This window comes from Corvus cornix, chromosome 12, assembly GCF_000738735.6.
Source record: "Corvus cornix cornix isolate S_Up_H32 chromosome 12, ASM73873v5, whole genome shotgun sequence".
Classification (NCBI taxonomy): Eukaryota; Metazoa; Chordata; class Aves; order Passeriformes; family Corvidae; genus Corvus; species Corvus cornix.
The window spans coordinates 7,270,446-7,290,030 of NC_046342.1; the positions used below are offsets into that span (position 1 = coordinate 7,270,446).

At 36.6% G+C, this 19,585-nt stretch overlaps 1 protein-coding gene across 6 annotated transcripts in view; it reads left to right on the forward strand.

The window, feature by feature from the left end:
• Positions 1–19,585, forward strand: part of CACNA2D3 (calcium voltage-gated channel auxiliary subunit alpha2delta 3) — a 396,804-nt gene that overhangs the window by 254,240 nt on the left and 122,979 nt on the right. For all 6 annotated transcript variants that reach the window (XR_005602956.1, XM_039558917.1, XM_039558915.1 and 3 more), the window contains exon 13: positions 1,415–1,548. Coding sequence is in view for 5 of the 6 variants with exons in the window: in XM_039558917.1 (XP_039414851.1) it covers positions 1,415–1,548 (134 nt within the window). In the remaining variant the exon portion in view is untranslated. The remainder of the gene's footprint in view (positions 1–1,414; positions 1,549–19,585) is intronic.

The following is a 19,585-nucleotide window of genomic DNA, read 5'->3' on the forward strand; positions in this document are numbered from 1 at the left end:
ATAATAGCACTTTTCTGAAGCAGGAGGTAAACCTTAATAGTATGTGTAGTAGTCAATTAAAAGCCTCACAAAATACTGGACTTAATAAAAAAAATAAAATATCAAATAAATAAAATTCCTTAAGCAGAATATTGAATATATTAAGAGCATAATAATACTATATTATGAGTAAGAATGCTGTACTAAGAATATTTGAGAACATCTACATTCAGATTAGGTTAAAAAGCACAACCAACCCAGCACTTCTGCTTTTTATTTTTAAGTTGAAGATATGTATTAGGCTACTACTATGACTTGTTTCATTTTATAGATCTCTGCTATAAAGTCTCTTCTTTCACTGTGCCTTAATTTACACACAGATGAAACACGTGCAGAAACATCCATTTTGTAGTGTATGAATTATGAGCCAATGTATTGATTCAGAAAGTTCTAGATTCAGACAGACCACCCTTACAGTCTTGCCAAAATTGGCCCCATCTACAAAAATACAGCTCAAAAGTTCTTTGCAGCTGCCATGTTTTCTGCTGAAGCTTAATAAAGCTTAATATTCCAGCTCCACAGAAGTTGTGATCTTGTCAAATGATTAAAATTGTAGTGAGGCCTCTTTCATGTTGGTCTTTTCTCATTAATGCAAAGTAAATGAAGGCAAGTGATGCATTTAAATAAGGCCTGATGAAATTTTAGCCTTGAAATTTGTCAGTCCTTCATCACTCTTGCATGATGTTGGCTCCAGATGCCAAGTTTGTGATGTATAAAGATACTTGACATCTAAGCACTCCAAAGGGAGTGGTGACAGCTCAAATAGTTGAGGCCTCTGCTGCTCTCACTGCTGTCAGGTTGGAGGAGATGCTTTAAAGGATTAAAAAGGCTGTGATCACCTAACCAAACAATTCTAGTGGTAGTCTATATTTTCTGTGACCTGTCATATTTGTAAATCACATAATGCCTTTTTTTTTAATCACATTCTGTAGGGATGAGTGTTTCAGAGCACATGCAACTACTGTTCTGTTACTGTGGTTCTACTCCATCACCTTTCTTGAAACTGGACAAAGTGGGTGAGATATAGGTGGACAAATACCAGCTCTAAATTTTAAAGCAGGCAGCATTAAAAGTAAAAAGCCCAAACCATTAAACAAAAAAAGTGGTCTGGAAATAAAAGCTTAGTAGAGACTGCAGTGGTTCGTAGTGATGTTGGAAACCCTCTCCTTGAGGGCTGGCCAAAGGTTTCACAGATGTCTGTTTTCACCAGTTATTACTGTTTGAGGCTGCTTCTGACGATACATTCCTCTTTTACATTTTTTCTTTGGAAATAAGCAAAAAACATGAACAGACATAAACCACATCATACTCTTTCTTGAAAACTTCCTTAATTTGTTCTCTCTGGTTTATAACTTGGAACTGTGTGTTTTCACAGGGTTTTTTACTCAGATCTCTACCTTGGCTGATGTGCAAGAGAATGTTATGGAATATCTCCATGTTCTCAGCCGACCAAAGGTCATTGACCAGGAGCACGACGTAGTGTGGACTGAAGCATACATTGACAGCACTGTAAGTCTGCATGATAAAGCAAAAATACTGTGGTAGAAACACTCATTGCGAATCTTCTTTCTGTCACTGGAATGTGCTAACTCAGTGTAAGAATTGGGATTTTATACCTTTATGCTACAAGCAAATAATTCAACATTACTGAACTTCAGCAGATATTTATATATTGTGATTACGTAGAAAATACTGAAACAAACTTAAGTTACAGAATAATTTTAAATTTTATGACTTCCAAACCTACATTTCTTTTATAAATAGAAAATGGGCATTGAAAATATATTGATTATATTGAGTAACCATTTTTTCTATATGTTTTAAAACATGTCAATGAATATATGGGTATAAACACATAGACTGACAACATTTTTAGTGTAGAAAGGTGGGTCAACTTCCAGGGGTCAACTGTGATATCTTGGGAAAGAATATTGAGAAGATTCTGCCTTTTAAAGTATATTGAATGGGTGATATGTTAAAATAATTGTCATAAATATCCAATTTAACTTGACATCCTTGTGAAGTATTTTGAGTTAAAGCACAATTTTCTATTATGCAGTGACTGAGCTCTTGTGATACTTCTGTAGCATGTGTGGCAAATCATCAGATTTGCAGGTAAAGGTTGTTCATTTTCATGGATTGGTCTAAACTAGAGTTTTATCTATTCTCTTTTTCTTGTTATATTTCCTTTGTTCTCATTAAAATATTTTGTTTAGCATATTATCCCTAGAACAAGAGTTTGTACAAATGTCTGCCATTTAGTACAGGAGATGCCAAATATTCAATATAATGGATAGAAGATCACAAATTACTCATGACACAGATGTTTCTTTCTGTTTTAAAATTTTGCTTGATGGGCAGGGTGGGAGAATCTCACCAATTTCACTCTGATATTTGGTGGGTTTTGTTTGTTTTGAGTCTCTGTTGATTCTAGATGGTTCAGTCTTAAATCTATACAAAACCACCCTGGGAATAGAGCTTTTATTTAATTTTCACAATTGTTTAGGCCTTCTCTAGTCTTCAGTTGTGGCTATTGGTAATGTAAAATAAATACTTAAACTGCAGTTATAATGGAGAAACAAAAAATTAATTGCCTTAGAAGGAATTAACTTATCTCTGTTTCATTTTTAAAAATAATGTATTAATCCAGTCTCCTCTTTGTTGTCTTTTTTTTATTGAAACATAAGATGAGATGAACAGAAAATGTGTTATTACTGTGCTTTCTGGGCATCCCACTAAATGGGGAGGTGACCAGGAGAATCCTGTTCTCATTCACTTTTTTTTTTAAACACTTGAGGCAATCAGTGTTTGCATATTGAAGGGAGTTTGTGTAGTTGCTAGAGGAAGCTACTCAGGTAAGTGGTGTCTTAATGCAACTCTCTGCCTATGAATTGTTCACTAAAAGTGTTTCAAACAAAATCTTCCTCCTTTCTCAACACCAAGTCATCCCCTTTACCCACCAACAAAGTACAAATTACTGTCTCAGATTTGATATGACACTTTACTCTTTCTTTCGCCTGTTAATCTGTATTTATTTCCTCGATCTTTGCAGGGAGAGAAACACTCATAAAAGTTGGTCTAACTTTCAGTGATTCTCCTGTAGGTTATGGAAAGGCTAAGGAAAATTAACAGCTTAATGTTGTGTGAAATAGTAAGTGAACCCAGCAGGGGCGACTAAATGCAAGGGAACTTAAGAACACTAGAGGGAGTGTGGAGAGGGAATCTTGAGAAAACCGGAAAATCAAAGACAATGGAAATGTTACAATCTTGAATAATAGAACTGCTTAAATCCAAACAAAAGGTCTTTTCATGCAGTCAAAATACTTCCAGGTTCTTCTCTTTATCTTCTCTTGTTTTCCTACTCTCTTGACTAAACTAATCAATGTCACTGTGCACACACAAATATACATATATATATATATACACACACACACGTGCACTCATGTACATAGATGCACACGTCTATTTTAAGTGTATGAAAACTTCATTCAGGACCCTAATGGGTGGGATTCTATAAGAAAAGATTGAAAAATAAAATACCATGATCTGCTTAGTTTCAAACTACCTTTTTCCTCCCTCCTTGATCATTCTTCCTACAAAAAAAAAAACCAAAAACCAAACCCAAACATGCAAAGGAACAAGATAAATTAGGGTAGTCACATACAAAACTTGAAAATATGAATGAAGGGAACATTTTACCAAACCAGGCTTGCTTCTGCCTCAGCTAAAGCTGCCTGAGTGTTATTTTCAGAGACAGATGCCCTGGCCATCTCTAGTGCTTTCAGACTGGAAGTGCTGTTAAAATAATCCTCTCCATCCCATAACTTGTTGATTTTCACAGTTGGTGCGGCTGCTGCTTGAATCTTTCCTGGCTAGAAACATCAGTGCATTTCCAGATAGTTTAAATGTTCTTATCACCAATGGTGTCTGAACAGCCAGGGTTAGATTCCCAGGGCTATATTTACAAAGTTGCACTCAGTGTCACTGTGCCCTAAAGGCATGGAATATAACCAAATATCAGAGCTAATTGGCCAGCTGTGCTGTTTCTGAGCAAGCAACATTAGGCTGGACCATACTAAGATCCAGACAGAAAGAAGCTGGACAATAATAATCTTAGGACACAAAACATTTCCCCTGTTACCCCAGACTGTTCTCATCTAGTATTTGTCCAGGACAAAGTCATCTGTGAAAGCCAGAAGTTAGTTCATTAAGTGTTTGATACCATTTAGGAATATTCCTGGAAGAATTTTGCTGTTCAAACAAGTAATCTAATTCCTGCGTCTGTTCACCTTTCCTGTAAGAGGATGTCTGCAAAATGTTCATACAGCTGCCTCTTCAGCATGGCTTTGGCACTCCTGAGGAGCTTCACATACCATTAGAAAAAACACTACCTTTATAGAAGTGGAAATCTCTGGCAAGATGTTATATGCAGAAAACATGACATGGAACAACCTGAATGTGTGTCAGGGCTGTGTGTCCTTTGGCACTGTCAGGATTGAGAGCTGATGTAAAGCAAGTGAGATGACGCCTCTCTGGTGACTCCTTGGTTCCCTTTTGCCTGTCCCTAGACTTTTTTCTCTCCCCAGTGTTTCCTGTCTGTCTGAAATGGTAACTAGTCAGCTCCATTTCTTTTACCCTTCATCAGAAAATCCGTCACATTTCCTTAAACCCAGGATTTCATGTTGGAAAGGTTATTATCACTGTGTAAAGCCTCCTTTCTTTCAAAACCAGGACTTTTGACATAGGAGTGATACAATCTTAAGTGTCACTGGCTGTCGGAGAAACAACAGATTTCTGAAATAATTTGAATTCAGATCTGTGGGGGACTGGAATGATTGTACTTGGTTCAGGCATTCACTTGGGAAACAGTCTTTAGAGGCTTATTATTATCTTGGGCTAATTCTAAAGTCAGCTTCACAATAGCTGGGAATGCTACTCCTGTAATAGTCCAGTAGCTTAAGTGCTGCCAATACCTTCAGGCTAAAATGTTGGAATTGAAGTATATGATATATACCAGCCAGCCTCTGAAACTTCTGGTTCAGAGTCCTCTGATTCCAAATTCCCCACCTTTCTTTAGACTTGTTCTCTTTTCCATTTGTACTTCTCTACTCAGCAGTCTGATACACACTACGAGTGGGTGAGCTTTGTTGAATCTGTGGAACTCTGTGAGAAAGGGTGTTTGGGCTGTCAAGAGTGAGGGGCCAGGTAGAATATTCTTAATTGTGGAGTTTAATAGGAGAAGAAACTGTCTTGCTGCCTGTTCCTGTTCAGCTGTGCAGCCCAGAGGTGCTGTAGGGAATAGCTCCAAAGGTTGCAGATGGGATACGTGGGCCCTAGACGGTGAGGTCTGGACATCACTGCAACAGAACATCCTCAGTATAACTTTTCTGCTCAAAAATGGGTCGCATTTGGATCTGATATCACTCCTTCAACATTGCTAAGGCCCACAAGCATGTAATGATTCAGAAAATAAAATAACCTAATGGATGCTTAAAAAAAAAAAAAAGAGATTTCTAAGTGACAGCTTTCAAATGTGAGCAGAAAAGAAACAGTTTTAGGGAGGAAACAGTTTTAAAGTAGTCAACGACTTCTTTTAGCCATGTATGCATCTATAGGGAGTCAATAAAAGTGAGTATTTTGGAAGGAAAAGGAATACAGGCTGGGCATCAGAATATTAAAGTGCAGCAATGGATAGAGGTCATCTCTTGGTATTGCAGATTATCATCTGTAGACCACAGAAGCCTTTATCTCATTCTTATGGTCACATTTGGAATGTGACAAAACATTGCTTTTTTTTCCCTGCAGGAAATAAAAAAAGACTGGTCTGGCCCCTGAGTTCCCACTGTTTAAAAGCTTGTGATTGAGAGTTTGTTTATTGGTGTGTCCTATTTGGCCTACTTGGACCTTTGTTGAATCTTCCTGGTGGAATTTGTTTCTCATAAGTGTACCTGAATATATCCTCTGGATCTAATGTACCATTGAGTTCATCTCCCCCAGGCTGCTGGTCTCAAGCTGTGAGCAGGTTCAGACAAACACCACATTGGCTCTGTTCAGTTTCCAATCAGAGGAGTTCTTTGCTTAAAAAGAGAAAATTACTGTTTCACTGAATATTTTGAGATGACTGTCTGGTGCTCCAGAATTTAAGAGTTCTTTCAAAACAGCAGTGTTCTGAGTCATTACAGGTCATGATTTGTCATAATATGAATGGTGAGTGTTTTTGCTCTTTGTAATTTTCTTCTGTGTTAAGAGTACTATCTGTTGATTCTTCATTTGCATTATCCCCACATTATCACAGACTTACATTCCATTATGGATTTTAGTTCAATTCTAGTTCAGTTCTACAGCTGCTGCTGTATACATGTGTATTTATATATATATATATATATATATACACACTTAGGTTTTCGTCATTTCTTTCTTTTTTTGAAGGAGGTATTTTTTGGAAGTATTTCCTGATCAAGAGACTGATGCTGTCCTAGGAAGGCAACCTGTCAAGAACCTTATTTCTCCTTATGCAGCAGCAAATTGAGATAGCTCCACCGAAGTAAAGCCTTTAATAACTCTTTCTGAAAAGCTTATGATGGGTCTTACAACTACATTATTATATATATAATAAAAAAATTAAATTTATTCATCTTCATCCTTTAAAAAAAAAATCAAGTACTATGTAGGCATTCTTTTTAATTTGATCCAGATTCTTTGCAGAAATGCAGCAGGAACTATAGGAAGCTCGTGCCTCTCTGTTGTCACAACAGAATCCAAGTATTTTGTGTATGGAAATTTAAATTCTAGGATATATTTCTTCTGACAGAGGAGAATTATGAACCAGTTCCACAGAGGTAATATATATTTTATATATATGCACACACACAAATATATATATATATAATGGACAGAATTATAACAGAAGGTCCTCCAGACTGAAAGCTGTTATGCTGGCATATTTTTCTATTCAGGACTTTCTGGTGAGGCATTAAAATGCTGTTTAGTGCTTCTTCCACTCACACAGTTTTCTTCGTGTTCAATGCACAGAAGAGCTTTTATGAAGTAACAAAAATAAAATAGTACCCCATTTCCACTAGTTTCTATTCCCAGAGATATCTTCAAATACTTTTGGTGGCACAGGTTAATTGTGCTATTATTATAAGTGGATATATTTCGCATTTTTATCATGGTAAATTGTTCCCTGGGCCTCTATTTCAAAAAAGAAACTTCTAGATTGTATTACTGGTAGGCATTAAACTGCATCAGTGTGTTCAGAGTGTTCACATACATCTAAAGTAAGTAAATATTGGTAATCACTGCAGAGCTGAAAGTCAGCAAGTGTTATTAATCAGCAAAGAAAATTTGCACACAGTAATTTTAATTCTGTTTTTTTAATAAACCAGAAATAGAAATCTGTGTTCTTTTTTTCTCCAATCCCACTTTGGATTTGGTTACATGCTCTAACCTTCCCTTTGTGGCCAGCATCTCTTAATCTCTAAGAATTTACAACTCTTTATCAGAGAATGTCATCACCTCCAACTGCTTCTGAGGTTCCCATGGGAACTTCCTTTTCTTGCTTTGACATTTGAAAGAATTGGGTTAGGGAAGAAAAAATCCCATGCATGAATATCAGGCCTTCCATCAGGTAGGCTTGTTCATAAAACAAGGGTCTTCAAGCTCTGCTTTGTCTCCTACAGATCTCAGTGGTCTTTTGAAGGTTCTGATATGGGAGATAAGTAGAAAGTAGCCCAGGGAATGCCTTCCTATCAGCACTTCAGTTTGGATTCATTTCCCTGGAAGAGTAGAGCAGTTCTGACCATTTCACCTTGAAGCTTCCATGGGAGCACGACTGCAGTTCAGAGCTGCAGGAGTGACAGTGTCTGCACTGGGACCTCGTAGGTCTGGGACAGTGCTTGAGCCACTGACAGTGCTGATCACTGCAGCCACTTGTGCACACAGTAAAAGCAGGTTATGCACACATTTATAGGTAGGTGCAACATCTCTTTATGCTGATTATGATGATGATTAGTGCACTGTCTGTGAAAATCTTCACTGGCAGTCTCGTAAAAAAGAAAGTATTTGAGCTAAGGCTTTTATGAGTTCCGTGGCCCAAAATTTTCAGTTGCCATAATAAGCACTCTCATTTTCTGCCAAACAATTCTAATGTGTTTGTTTTACTGCTGGATCTTGAATAAATGAATTATCATGAAACACATGAGCTGTTTCAAATTCAGTAAGATCTCTGTCTACTGTCAAAACACAGTGAGTGCTGGAGATAGTCAACGAATGAACCTCTAAACTGAATAGAATTCATGCACTCCAATTGTCTTTCAGATGCAGCTCAAAACAACAATGGATGTTGTTCTTTAGTGTTAGAAAATGCGCATCTGATTTACTCCTGCTCAGCAGCAGGGTGCTCATCAATGCAGGGAATGTTGTGCCATTTATATTTGTGCTTAGATCCAACATTCACACACCAAGACAAGAGTCTGGGTGTAGTGTGTCCCAATAAAGCACACAAATCGAGACCCAGAAATCAAAACTGAGGCATGAACAGGAAAATAAAGCCCATAAGGACCTAGTGGGTTTATGGATACTTAAAATAAGAATGATTAGTGCATTGTTCCATGCAAACACAGTACATGTAAATAAGGCTTCATCCCAGGGAGCACCTATGCATGTGCATGTATGGAAGAATGTGTATCTTTCTGCTTTTTGAAGGAAGCTGCTTCTTTTGATAAATCACGTTTGTTTTCCTCCACTGCTAATGCTGGAACTTACAGTATTAGGGCAATTATCAATGATTGCATTAGGCAAAGACTACTACTACAGAGAGCTAATTGCTAGTTGTCAAAGTCACAGAAAAACTGTTGTAAGGAAATAGCAATACTTAATGAATTAACACTTTTCATATGCATTGCTCTATATGGTATTTACACTGTAAAATGGTATATATGATACATCAAAAAGATGTTTAAAACATCAAAACCAAAAACAAAAGTCCTACACTTAAAGAGCAACATAAAATTTCCTGCTGGGGATGTGGAACATGGAATGCCATCTGTATTATATGGCACTGAGAAAACTGATTATGTTTGGACCTCTATTTCATAGCAGATGGGTTCATTAAATTTAATAGCCTCCAGAGCCTTTAGAAACAGTGTTAAAAACATGTGGAACATGCTGAGACACTTCACTTCTCGCCCCACAGTCATTATAACTCTGGCACAGACTATAAATATTGCACTACTTTATTTCCATTGAATCGGATTACTATTATAATTATTTTTCATAGTGTACATTTACATGAGAAATGCAGAATGCAAATTGTTCTTCTTCGAACTTTGAGATATGCAGTTGATGTCTTTAAATGCATTTTACAGTTCTTTGCACTTGCAGGCTTTTATACAGAACTTATTTTTATCTTCTTCCTGCGACATCAGCAAGCAGCTGTAATGCCACAGCAAAGCTGGGTCTTAAGCAGCTCTGCTCCCAGTGTGGTGCAAATAAGACAAGCATTAGGTTAAACCATTGAAGGGAAATCAGAGGAGTGTTACATCTTGGGTTTTAGCTATATATTGCTAAAATATTCTCTTTTCTAGTATTTTATTATTTTGTATGATAGGGTAACTGCAGTTTGACCTTGGTCTCTGTTCATCTTTTATCACTGGATGAAAGAGAGATTAAATATCTATTTTTGAATCAGATTAGTTTCTACAAAAATATTGCTTTAAACAAAGTAAAACCTCATCTCTTTTTGAAATAGTCTCAGTATTTGATAGATAAAGGATTATTTTACTATTTAGTTTTTTATTTTAAATAATACTTCCAGTGAGAACAAGGAAGTTTTACCATGTTTAAGTGCTTGGACACCTGTTGAACCTTATTCCACATCTTCATTTACTACACGTTCTGATGTTTAAACTAAATTACGGTTGAAGAAATTGTCATCCTTGATCAGGATTTTTTTCAAAAAATAACTCAGTTTCCCAATAACCATATCAGCTTGTTCCTCTTCAATGTAATTATCTTTGCTTTCCACTTCCTTTCCTGCAGAATGCTGTGACTACCCACACTGTCTTTTACTGTTTTTCTAAGGTCACTCTTGTTTTTAGGTTGTACTGACTGTTTTAATGTGGATTTTCTCCTTCCTCATATCACTGACTTCAGCTCCAATTTTGCCACCGACCATTGCTGATATTATTATCATGACCTGGCAGTTTTAATAAATCACTAAAGTCCTACTGCAGTAGATGATGGATGATTACAGGATAAAATAATGATTGCTTCGTCATATCGTTTATGTTTAAAGTAATAGGTAAGGATCACCAGTTGCTTAGAAAGGGCAGAGAGTGAAAGGACATAGGAAGACAGGGTAGGTCAATGCAATAATTGATTACTGGTCTTTCAAACTGCAGTGTCCACTTCTATGGATTTCCCACACAACTGCCTAGGTCTCAAGAATCATGGAGTTCTTGCTTGTGTTTGGTTAAACTTGATTTTATGGAATTCTATTAGGAAGAAATTTTCCTGCATATCCAATCTAAACCTTCCCAGGTCCAACATAAGGCTGTTTCCTCTTGTCCTGTTACTTGTTACCTGGGAGAAGAGCCCAACCCTCACCTGGCTACAATCTCCTTTCAGGTGTTGTAGAGCCATAAGGTCCCCCCTGAGCCTCCTTTTCTCCAGGCTAAACACCCCCAGCTACTCCCAAGGAGACTTGTGCTCCAGCCCCTTCCCCAGCTCTGTTGCCCTTCTCTGGACACACTCCAGCACCTCAGTGTCTTTTGTGTAGTGAGGGGCCCAAAACTGAACCCAGATTTGAGCTGTGGCATCATCAGTGCCCATAACAGGGGAACAGTCACTGCCCTGATGCTGCTGGCCACACTATTGCTGATACATCCAGGATGCCACTGGGCTTCTTGGCCACCTGGGCACATGCTGGCTCATGTTCAGCTTTTGACCAACACCGTGATGTCCTTTTCCACTGGGCAGCTTTCTAGCCCTTCTGCCCCAAGCCTAGAGTGCTGTGTGGGGTTTTTGTGGCCCAAGTGCAGGAATCAGCACTTGACCTTGTTGAACTTCACACAACTGGCCTCAGCCCATCAATCCATCCTGCCCAGATCCCTCTGCAGAGTCCTGCTGCCCTCCAGCAGATCAATGCTCGCCCCCAACCTGGTTTCACCTGCAAACTGACTGAGGGTGCCCTCAATCCCCTCACCCAGAGCATTGATAGAGACATTAAACAAGACTGGCCCTAGTACTGATCCCAGGCGAACACCACTGGTGACCAGCTGCCAGCTGGATGTAACTCCATGCCCCATCACTCCCTGGGCCCAGTCATCCAGCCAGCTTTTTACCCAGCAAACAGCACACCTGTCCAAGCCATGAGCAGCCAGCTTCTCCTGGAGCATGCTGCAGGAAACAGTGTCAAAGGCTTTCCCTCAGTGACCCTTGCTCCAGAGAGGTGTCATATTTTGTAACTTCCAGTCAACTGGGTCCTCCCTGGTTAGCCAGGACTGCTGATAAACGATTGAAACTGGCTTCTGATATGAGAACTGATTGGATGTACTTGGAAAAGAATCCTCAGGATTACAAAAGTCAGTAGGTTTCACCTGCTGGATGTTCTCCCACCAGTAACTATGTACAAATTACAAAGAATTGCTCTGCTGTTGAATTTGATTAACAGGCATATTCATGCCAAAAGGGTATTGGTCCCATTTGCAGACACCTGCACACTAGAGATAGAGCAGCTTGGGACTATTTCCAGCTGGGATCTGCCAAGGACTTACAGTGCCTTTGACTAAGAGGGCAGAAAATGCTTTTCATTTTCACCTTGTTTACAAGGAATTTTCTGGGTTTCTTGTGACACGGAAATAAGATCAAAAGGTGACAAGTTACTAACTAGAGAAAAATTTGTTTCTACATCCCTACATGCTAGGGTGAACCCAGCATTTAGGAGGACATGTCTATCCTGAGTGGAAATATGTATTTAAAGACATTCACAACTGATAACTGTCCATTTTTGATCTTACTGCCTCTACTCTGAGTGAAATTGAGTTAATTATAAGGAAACTGTAGGTATTTTTGTTAGATATATTACATTTTTCCAGTATGTTTTTGTTTTTAGTTTTCATATAACAGATTTTTTAGGGTAAATGATAATGTAGGAAAGCAACGAATTTAGTACTAAGTTCCATCCTTTGATCTCATATTTATCATTCCTTGACTTTCTGGAAGAAAGAGGGCAGTGAAGATGAAATGTAATTTATCTGCACTGCTGGAGTAAAAAACCTGCAATAATAAGAAAGGCTTATTAAATTATTGGTGCTATTAGCTTTGCTGCAGTGGCAGAATTCAGTGCAGAAAAGGAGAAGAAGAACAGAGAATAAAAGGAAATAATCTCTTTTGTCTGTTGTACAGCAGATATGGAAGTCTTTAGTTATAGCTCTTCTTTTTGTATAATCGGGAGTTTTCACATACAACTCAGTTATGTGCACAGTAAGTATAAACGTTAAAGTTCATGTTTATCACAGTCATTATGACTAATATTTTCTTTGAAGTTAGTAATTTGCCCAGAAACTATTTAGAAATATACTCTATTCTACAAGGAACAACAGGATGTTTCTTACTGATGTTCTTACAGCTCGACAAGAAGTTATTCAGCCTTGGTCCACACCACTGTATTTTGTCAGATCAGATCTTTCCAAGCAGGCATTTCCATGAAAGATTAGTTTTAAGGTGATCTATCTGGTTGGTAAATGATCTTCAGCAACATCAGTACCATCAGGAGGAAGTTTAGAACTCATAAATATTTTTTCTGGAATATTTTCTCTGGAATTCATAACATCCATTTCACCTGCCCTGATGTCAGTTTTTTTGAGGGAGGAAAATGTATTCACCCTAAATATTAGTTTACATTTGCTAGTTCTAGGAAAATCATTTAAATGTGCAAGGACTCTCTAGTAAGAGTTGCCACGAGGACTCTGCATTGCATTTAAGGATTTTTACAGAATAGGATTTTTGGGTTTTTTTACGCTACCTTTTATTTAGTGGCACGTCAATGCTACGACATCCCATACATTAGAAAGTGTATACTAATACCAAAAAACAGCACAACTTACAGAGCTTTCTAATGTCTTTTTGTTCTGTTGCAGCCAATGAACTCTGAATAACAATAAAGGCCTCAGATTTCTATGTTGACAGGTTTATTCCAGAAAACTGTCCAAAAAAAGTGAAAGTAAACTACCTAAGTCAGATATATGATTCTATTCCATATGGTTACATTTATTGATTATTATTCTTCCTTATTTTACTCTCTAGTAAATCAGTAGTATCTCTACTTATTTATCTGGCGTTACACTGATGTAAACCAGAACACATATTCATTGTGTCAGTTAAAAAATTTTAAAAGATCTTAGTTTAAGGTGCTTGGATTATACTTCTGTTGACTGAGGGAACATTCTAACATTTTGTATTAAAGCCTTAAAACCTCAGAAACTTGAGTTACAGTGAACAACAAATTGTGTTTATAGGAGAAACAAGTTAAACCTTCCTTGCCTCTTTCACCTCGTCCTTTCTGTATTACAGATTTAGTTTAAGAAAATGAAGATCGAGTGAAATCTGCTTTTGCAATAATCAGGGGGTTTATGTTCATGAAATTTTTGTTGTGTACTGCAAGATGAGGATATTTATCCCATTTTAGGTTCCAGTATGTCTAAAAACTACCTAGTGTCTGCAAACAGCTCTAGCACTGAGACAGGTGAAAGAATTTTGAGACCTTTTCTAGAGAGTTCTTGTAGTGAAGTAGGAGTAAGGTTTTCCTGACCTGCTGGATAATGCAATAAGGGAGAAGAGTGGCAAAGGTGATGGGTAACTTTGTCTTGTGCCAAAACTCTTTCCTTGAACTAGATTTCACGTGTATTAAAAAATGAAAAACTGCATATTTGAATGTAACTTAGATCATCAAGAAACACTCTCAAATTTTTGATCTTCCAACAAATCAGAGCCTTATTATTGGCCATCAGGCCACATGGGCCTTTGGGAAGCTTAGAACTTTCAAGATGTGCAGAGTAACAACACAAAGCTTCTCCCAAAACAAAACATCAAGAGAATTGCATCTCTTTCTACAGAGTGAGTGAATCTTTATAGAACTTGATGAATTCATCCTGCAGTATGAAGAGTTCATAAAATGCTCTGTGTCTGTTTCAATAAAGTGTAGCTATAAAATCTCAGTGTGAAACTAGAATGGTGAGATGCATTAGCTATGTGCTTGTTAGAAGGGTATGAAGACAGAATCTAGTCCTCAAAACACAACGAGGGGACAGGATGCAGCCATTTTGTCATTTATAATGGTAGCACCAGCCACATCTGTGGCACCAACCTCCCCACAAGAGGATAGAAAAATTTTATAGAAAAAAGGATCTATTTTTAGATTAGGAGCTTATCCAACTAAGAGATTTCACAATGTTAAATGATAGAGTATTTTCTAAGAATTCTTTTTCTTAATTCTTTGTTTTAGCATATGGTTTAAAAATAATGCTTTCAACAGTTAGAGACTTAAAACTGCCTCCTGATCTTGTACATCTCTTTAGATAACAAAATCAGTTGCTTTGCTTAGGTATGTGAACCTGAAACCACATGTTTCTAATTTGGAAACCACATCGTGGTTACCTTGCTACTAGAGCATAGTGTTTTAGCATAATGTTAATTTATTTCCAAACATATATTGCACATTTGATTTTCAAATTTTTATACAAAACCTTGACAAAAATTTTTATGGAGATTTGTTCCTGGATTTGGGGAGTATCCCTCTTCCCTGACAGAGCAGAACAGCACTTTTAAACATCTACCTGAGTTCAGTGCCTGGGATTCATGTAGTACTTTTATGCAGTGGTATTGCATATAATTTGTTCCTTCTTTTTCTTTATGCTTCATCTGAACTGTTGCAGATGTGTCTTGAGATGAACTCATCAGTATTCACCCCTTCCAGAGGCAAATTGATAAACAAGAGAAAAGGCGATTGTCTTTGAAAGGGAATGAAACTTTTTGAAAGGTTTGAAACTTTTTATTTAATTGTTGTGCATAAGCTGCCTTTCCTGCTGGTTTCTGGTGCTCTTGATCTATTATCATATCTGTGGATTTCTTCTTCTCAGTAAATGAAATGATCCTAACATTTTTGTGCAGCCTTTCTTCCTTTGAAATCATCTCCTGTTGTTTATCAGCTCAAATGATCTTATGAGCGTATGGTGTCTATCTTGTTCTGCCCTCCAGCCTCCTGCTCCATACAGAGCAGTTCTGGGCCATTGCTTACTGACATTGCCTTCAAGGTGTTTCGTGATAGCTAAATACAAAATCCATACAAAAGTTCTGCTCATTCAGAAGCGATTAATGGGCGAGAAATAAACCCCAGTAAAATCCAATAATTATTCTGAATGTATTTGTTAGGCAACTAAGAGGATTGTTCCCTCTAAAAATGTCCAATATTTTAGTTCTAAAAGATAATTGGTTCCAGTACTTAGAGCTCTGTACTGGTTCCAGCCTTTGCATCAAACATCTAGAAACAACTACTTAATTTCAAAATATTTTTGGAAGGACTTGTTTTGAAGCAAGTAAGAGAAAAGAGTAAGTCCTGTTAATTACAACCTCCCCTCCTCCAAACCCAGCTCCATTTTCCTTTGCTTTGATATTCCTAGAATCTTTTGCAGCACAGATTCATTTCTTACAAGATCAATTTAGTAGTCCTCTAGTTATCAAAAGCAGATAGATTACTTTAATTGTAGACACAGTCTTATTGATGAGATTCTCTGTGAATATTTTTTCCTCATGCCTTCTTCTGGTCATGGTCTTGTATGCTGAATTTCAGACACATGAAATCAATCATTTTTCTATTTTTCCCCATCTGTTGTGTGCTAGACATTTCATGGTGGTTTTGCAGGTGCCTTGTTTTGTCCTGGTATTAGCTAAAGCTTTCCTTTTTCAATTAATAAATCACTGATTTCATCATAAACTGAAAAAAACCCCAATAACTTCCACAATAAGAAGCTTAAATGAAGAGAATGGAAAGCAAAATCATATTGAATTCAATTTTGCATATAAGTTTTGTCAGTCCACTGATGTCAGGGCAACTTTTTACAGAATACAAATATTTTTATTATTAACCTTGAATCCTTGACACAAAATTATGTGTGAACTTTAAAATGGGTCAGTTTTGTCTTGATATTTGTAAATAGTGTCCCCTGCAAACAAGAAAATATTTGCTTCTACAGGAGCTTGACATAAGTAGCTTCCTGTCTGTTTCGTCACTGCACATTTTGTGGTCATAGTCCAAAATGCTGTGAACTTGAAATGGTGCTGTATGCATGTGAATGTCAGCAAAAGATGCCTCTTTATTAAATGCAACACCCATGAGGTAAAACTGAATTTCTGGTATGAACTGTACTTGATTCAAAGTTTCAGTCATAAAAACCTTTTGTCACAGTAGAAACCTTCACTCCTGTGAGGTTGTGAACACCCACTACAGCAAAGGAGAAATGATCTTGGGTTTTTAAGAGCCCTAAAAGACACAGATTGTTTGTGACAGCAGGGGAGAGGGACAGAGAGCAATGGAATAGAAAACAAGCCTTGATACACCTTCCACTGCCTCTGGCTGAGCAGTCACAGAAGAAATGGTATTATTTTGTGAAAAAAAGATGGAGAAAAACCAGTGGTTTGGGATAATTTAACTATATATGTTCTTATAGCCATTCCCTTCTTAGACTGTGTTGGAGTATTGCAAAACAGAGTACAGAACAACACATCTCTTTAGACATTTAATACAATCAGAGTAACATGTTAGAAATCACAAACACAATTAGTAAATCTGATTTTTAGAAGATATTCTGGCTTGCTTAACATGTTCATTAGATCAAATACACTTTCAATTATCTTCAGAAAGGAGTTATCTTTAGATGTTGGTCTTACATTGATATGTAGAGCAAGTAAGATTCAATATAGTGCAAGATCAAAACCCCACTAAACTCATTGCAGGATCCTCATTGACTCTAACAGTTATTGTGTGATGCTCTTGTTTGGGTTGGTTTTGAGGCCAGTGTCAATTTTATTGTGAGAGAAAGAGGATGTGTGACTGGGTCCTAAGAGGATTTATGATCAAGAAATGATTTTTTGTTTCTAGGACTGCCAAAGAATCTGCCCTTTTTCCAAATGTGGAAGGGACTCTATGTGAGAATAGAAAAACAAATGAATGTGTGTATATGCACTTATCTTCTGAGGTTGATTCTTTTTTTTTCCCTTCCTTCTCTTCCTCCCTTTCCTTTTTTTGTGAGAGTTAAAAAGACTAGATATACAAATTTTAGTATAAATTGTATCCCTTCGTGTCAGTGATGTGTATTTTACAACCATTAGTTTTGTTTGGAGTTGTCAATATTTAGAAAAATATTCTGATTCCATGCATGGATGTTTGCACAGTTTTTTATTAGGAAGGAAATATCTAATATGTAGCAGATAAGAGAACAGTTGTATCAGTAATTTATATAGGGAAATATAGATGTAGTAATGTTTATACAGAATGTATGTTTGCATATATAAGCAGAATTAACTATGGACAAATATTTTGTGTTTAGAAGTATTAGGTTAATGGTGTAATAATGAAAATAGGACTCTCTCCCTTTGCACACACAAGTATGAGACCAAAATTTTGATCATGGTGTGTGGAATGCTCATGAAGCGTCTGATTCATTAATTGGTTCTGCTACTTTGATTTGTAGCCATGTGGTTTATCCATACAATTAGCATAATTCTTAAAAAAAAAAAAAATTAATAAAGTTCCCAACCAAACTTTGCATTTAAAGTCATTTGGGTTAATTTAAGTATAGCCTTCCCTGTAAATATTTTGTATTCATTAGAAAGGCAGAATGGCTTGTTTGTACAAATAAAAGAATCACAGGAACAGACTCACAGAATAAATGAGTATGGATTTCTTTTCTGTTAATTTCCACATGAAGTTCAGAGTGCAGATGCAGGCAGATATGACTTAAATAACTGTTTTAAAAGTTGAGAATATTTAGATCTTTTTTTGTGCTGATTCTCATTTTAAAAACATGATTACTAGGCTGCTTTAGGAATTTTTCAGTCATTAGCATTAATAAGCATTTAATGTATTTTAGAAAATGTGTCGAATCTTCAATGAGTGGAACCATTTCATCACAAAGTTCTTAAGTGTCTGTAAATTTTTTTTTGCTATTTCTTAATTCCAATCTGATGCCTTTATAGCTGCTGTGTGTTCTCTTTTTCATATTTCACAGGAGCTAACTTCTTTCTTTTCTGTCAACTATAGGAATTCTTTTTAGAGAACTAGAATTGTAATTTTCATCTATGTTTTATGACTCTCTTCTCCATAGCAACATTTAAATTTCCTCTGATGAGTGTACTTTGCATGCAGAGCACAATCTATCCTTGACTAAAATGATGTAGTTACTGAAAAATATGTGGTAGCACAGTAAAACAATTATGTGAACAATGAAGGATTTGGTGTTAAATCCCTTGAAAAATCAAGTGCATTTCCTTAGAGATGTCATCCTAGTAAGCTGCAGGTTAATGTCACTCTTTTAATATTTATACTGAAATCTTAACGACAGGAATATCCTGGTAGGAGGCTGAATTTTATTTCTTCCTCTGTGTGTGCATGTAATTTTTTATGATGCCTGTAGTACTTAGTTGGGGGGGAACAAGTGCATAGATTGCAAAAGAAAAATCATCAAAATCATAAGATTTAAGTGCTGTATCTTATAGCAACTAAGTAGATTTTAAAGCAGAAAGTTTACCTTTTCTGCTCAAAACCAAGAATTGGAATATGCTTTCTATTCTTTCCCAAGTTTTTACTATTTGTGGGAAGAGCTGAGGAAACCTGCTAGCAATGTATGAAATGCTTTGCATTTTCTACATGTTTGCCACAGCACTTGATATGTTTCCTGAAAAAGTACCTTTAAAAAGGGAAAGTTCTAATCCGTACACCCAATGTCAAATAAAGAGCCAGTATGTGACACGGATGGGATGACTCTGAACATTAAAAACACCTTAACTTTAGGAATGCATTAAGGTTAAACTTAGTGCAGCCCAGAAAGTATTTATAGAAATATCTGTACCATCAAAACCATATCCAGACTTGTTGATTATTTACTGGCATGTTTGCAGTTATTTCCTATTGATTTGTATTGCATCCGATTTTGGAACAATCAAGTCAGTAGGGCTGTTTTTCTGTGACTGGTGACTTTTAAAAGCTTGGCAGGAGAAGAGGACTGTGGAAATGAGGTCAGTGAATGTAAAATAAGAGGGTTTTTTTACTTTTTTATGTTTTAACATACGTAAATTGCAATAGTATACTTTTTATAACAATAACTCCACTAAATCATTAGAAAAATAGAAATGGAAAGTTAATATAATAAATGTTATTTTTGTTTCTTTAGTAAGAGAAGCCATGGTTTTTGATATAGTAAGAAACTACTGAATATAATTTACTCTTGCAGAAGATTTTTTTTGCTATTCTTCAAACAAACATAAGACT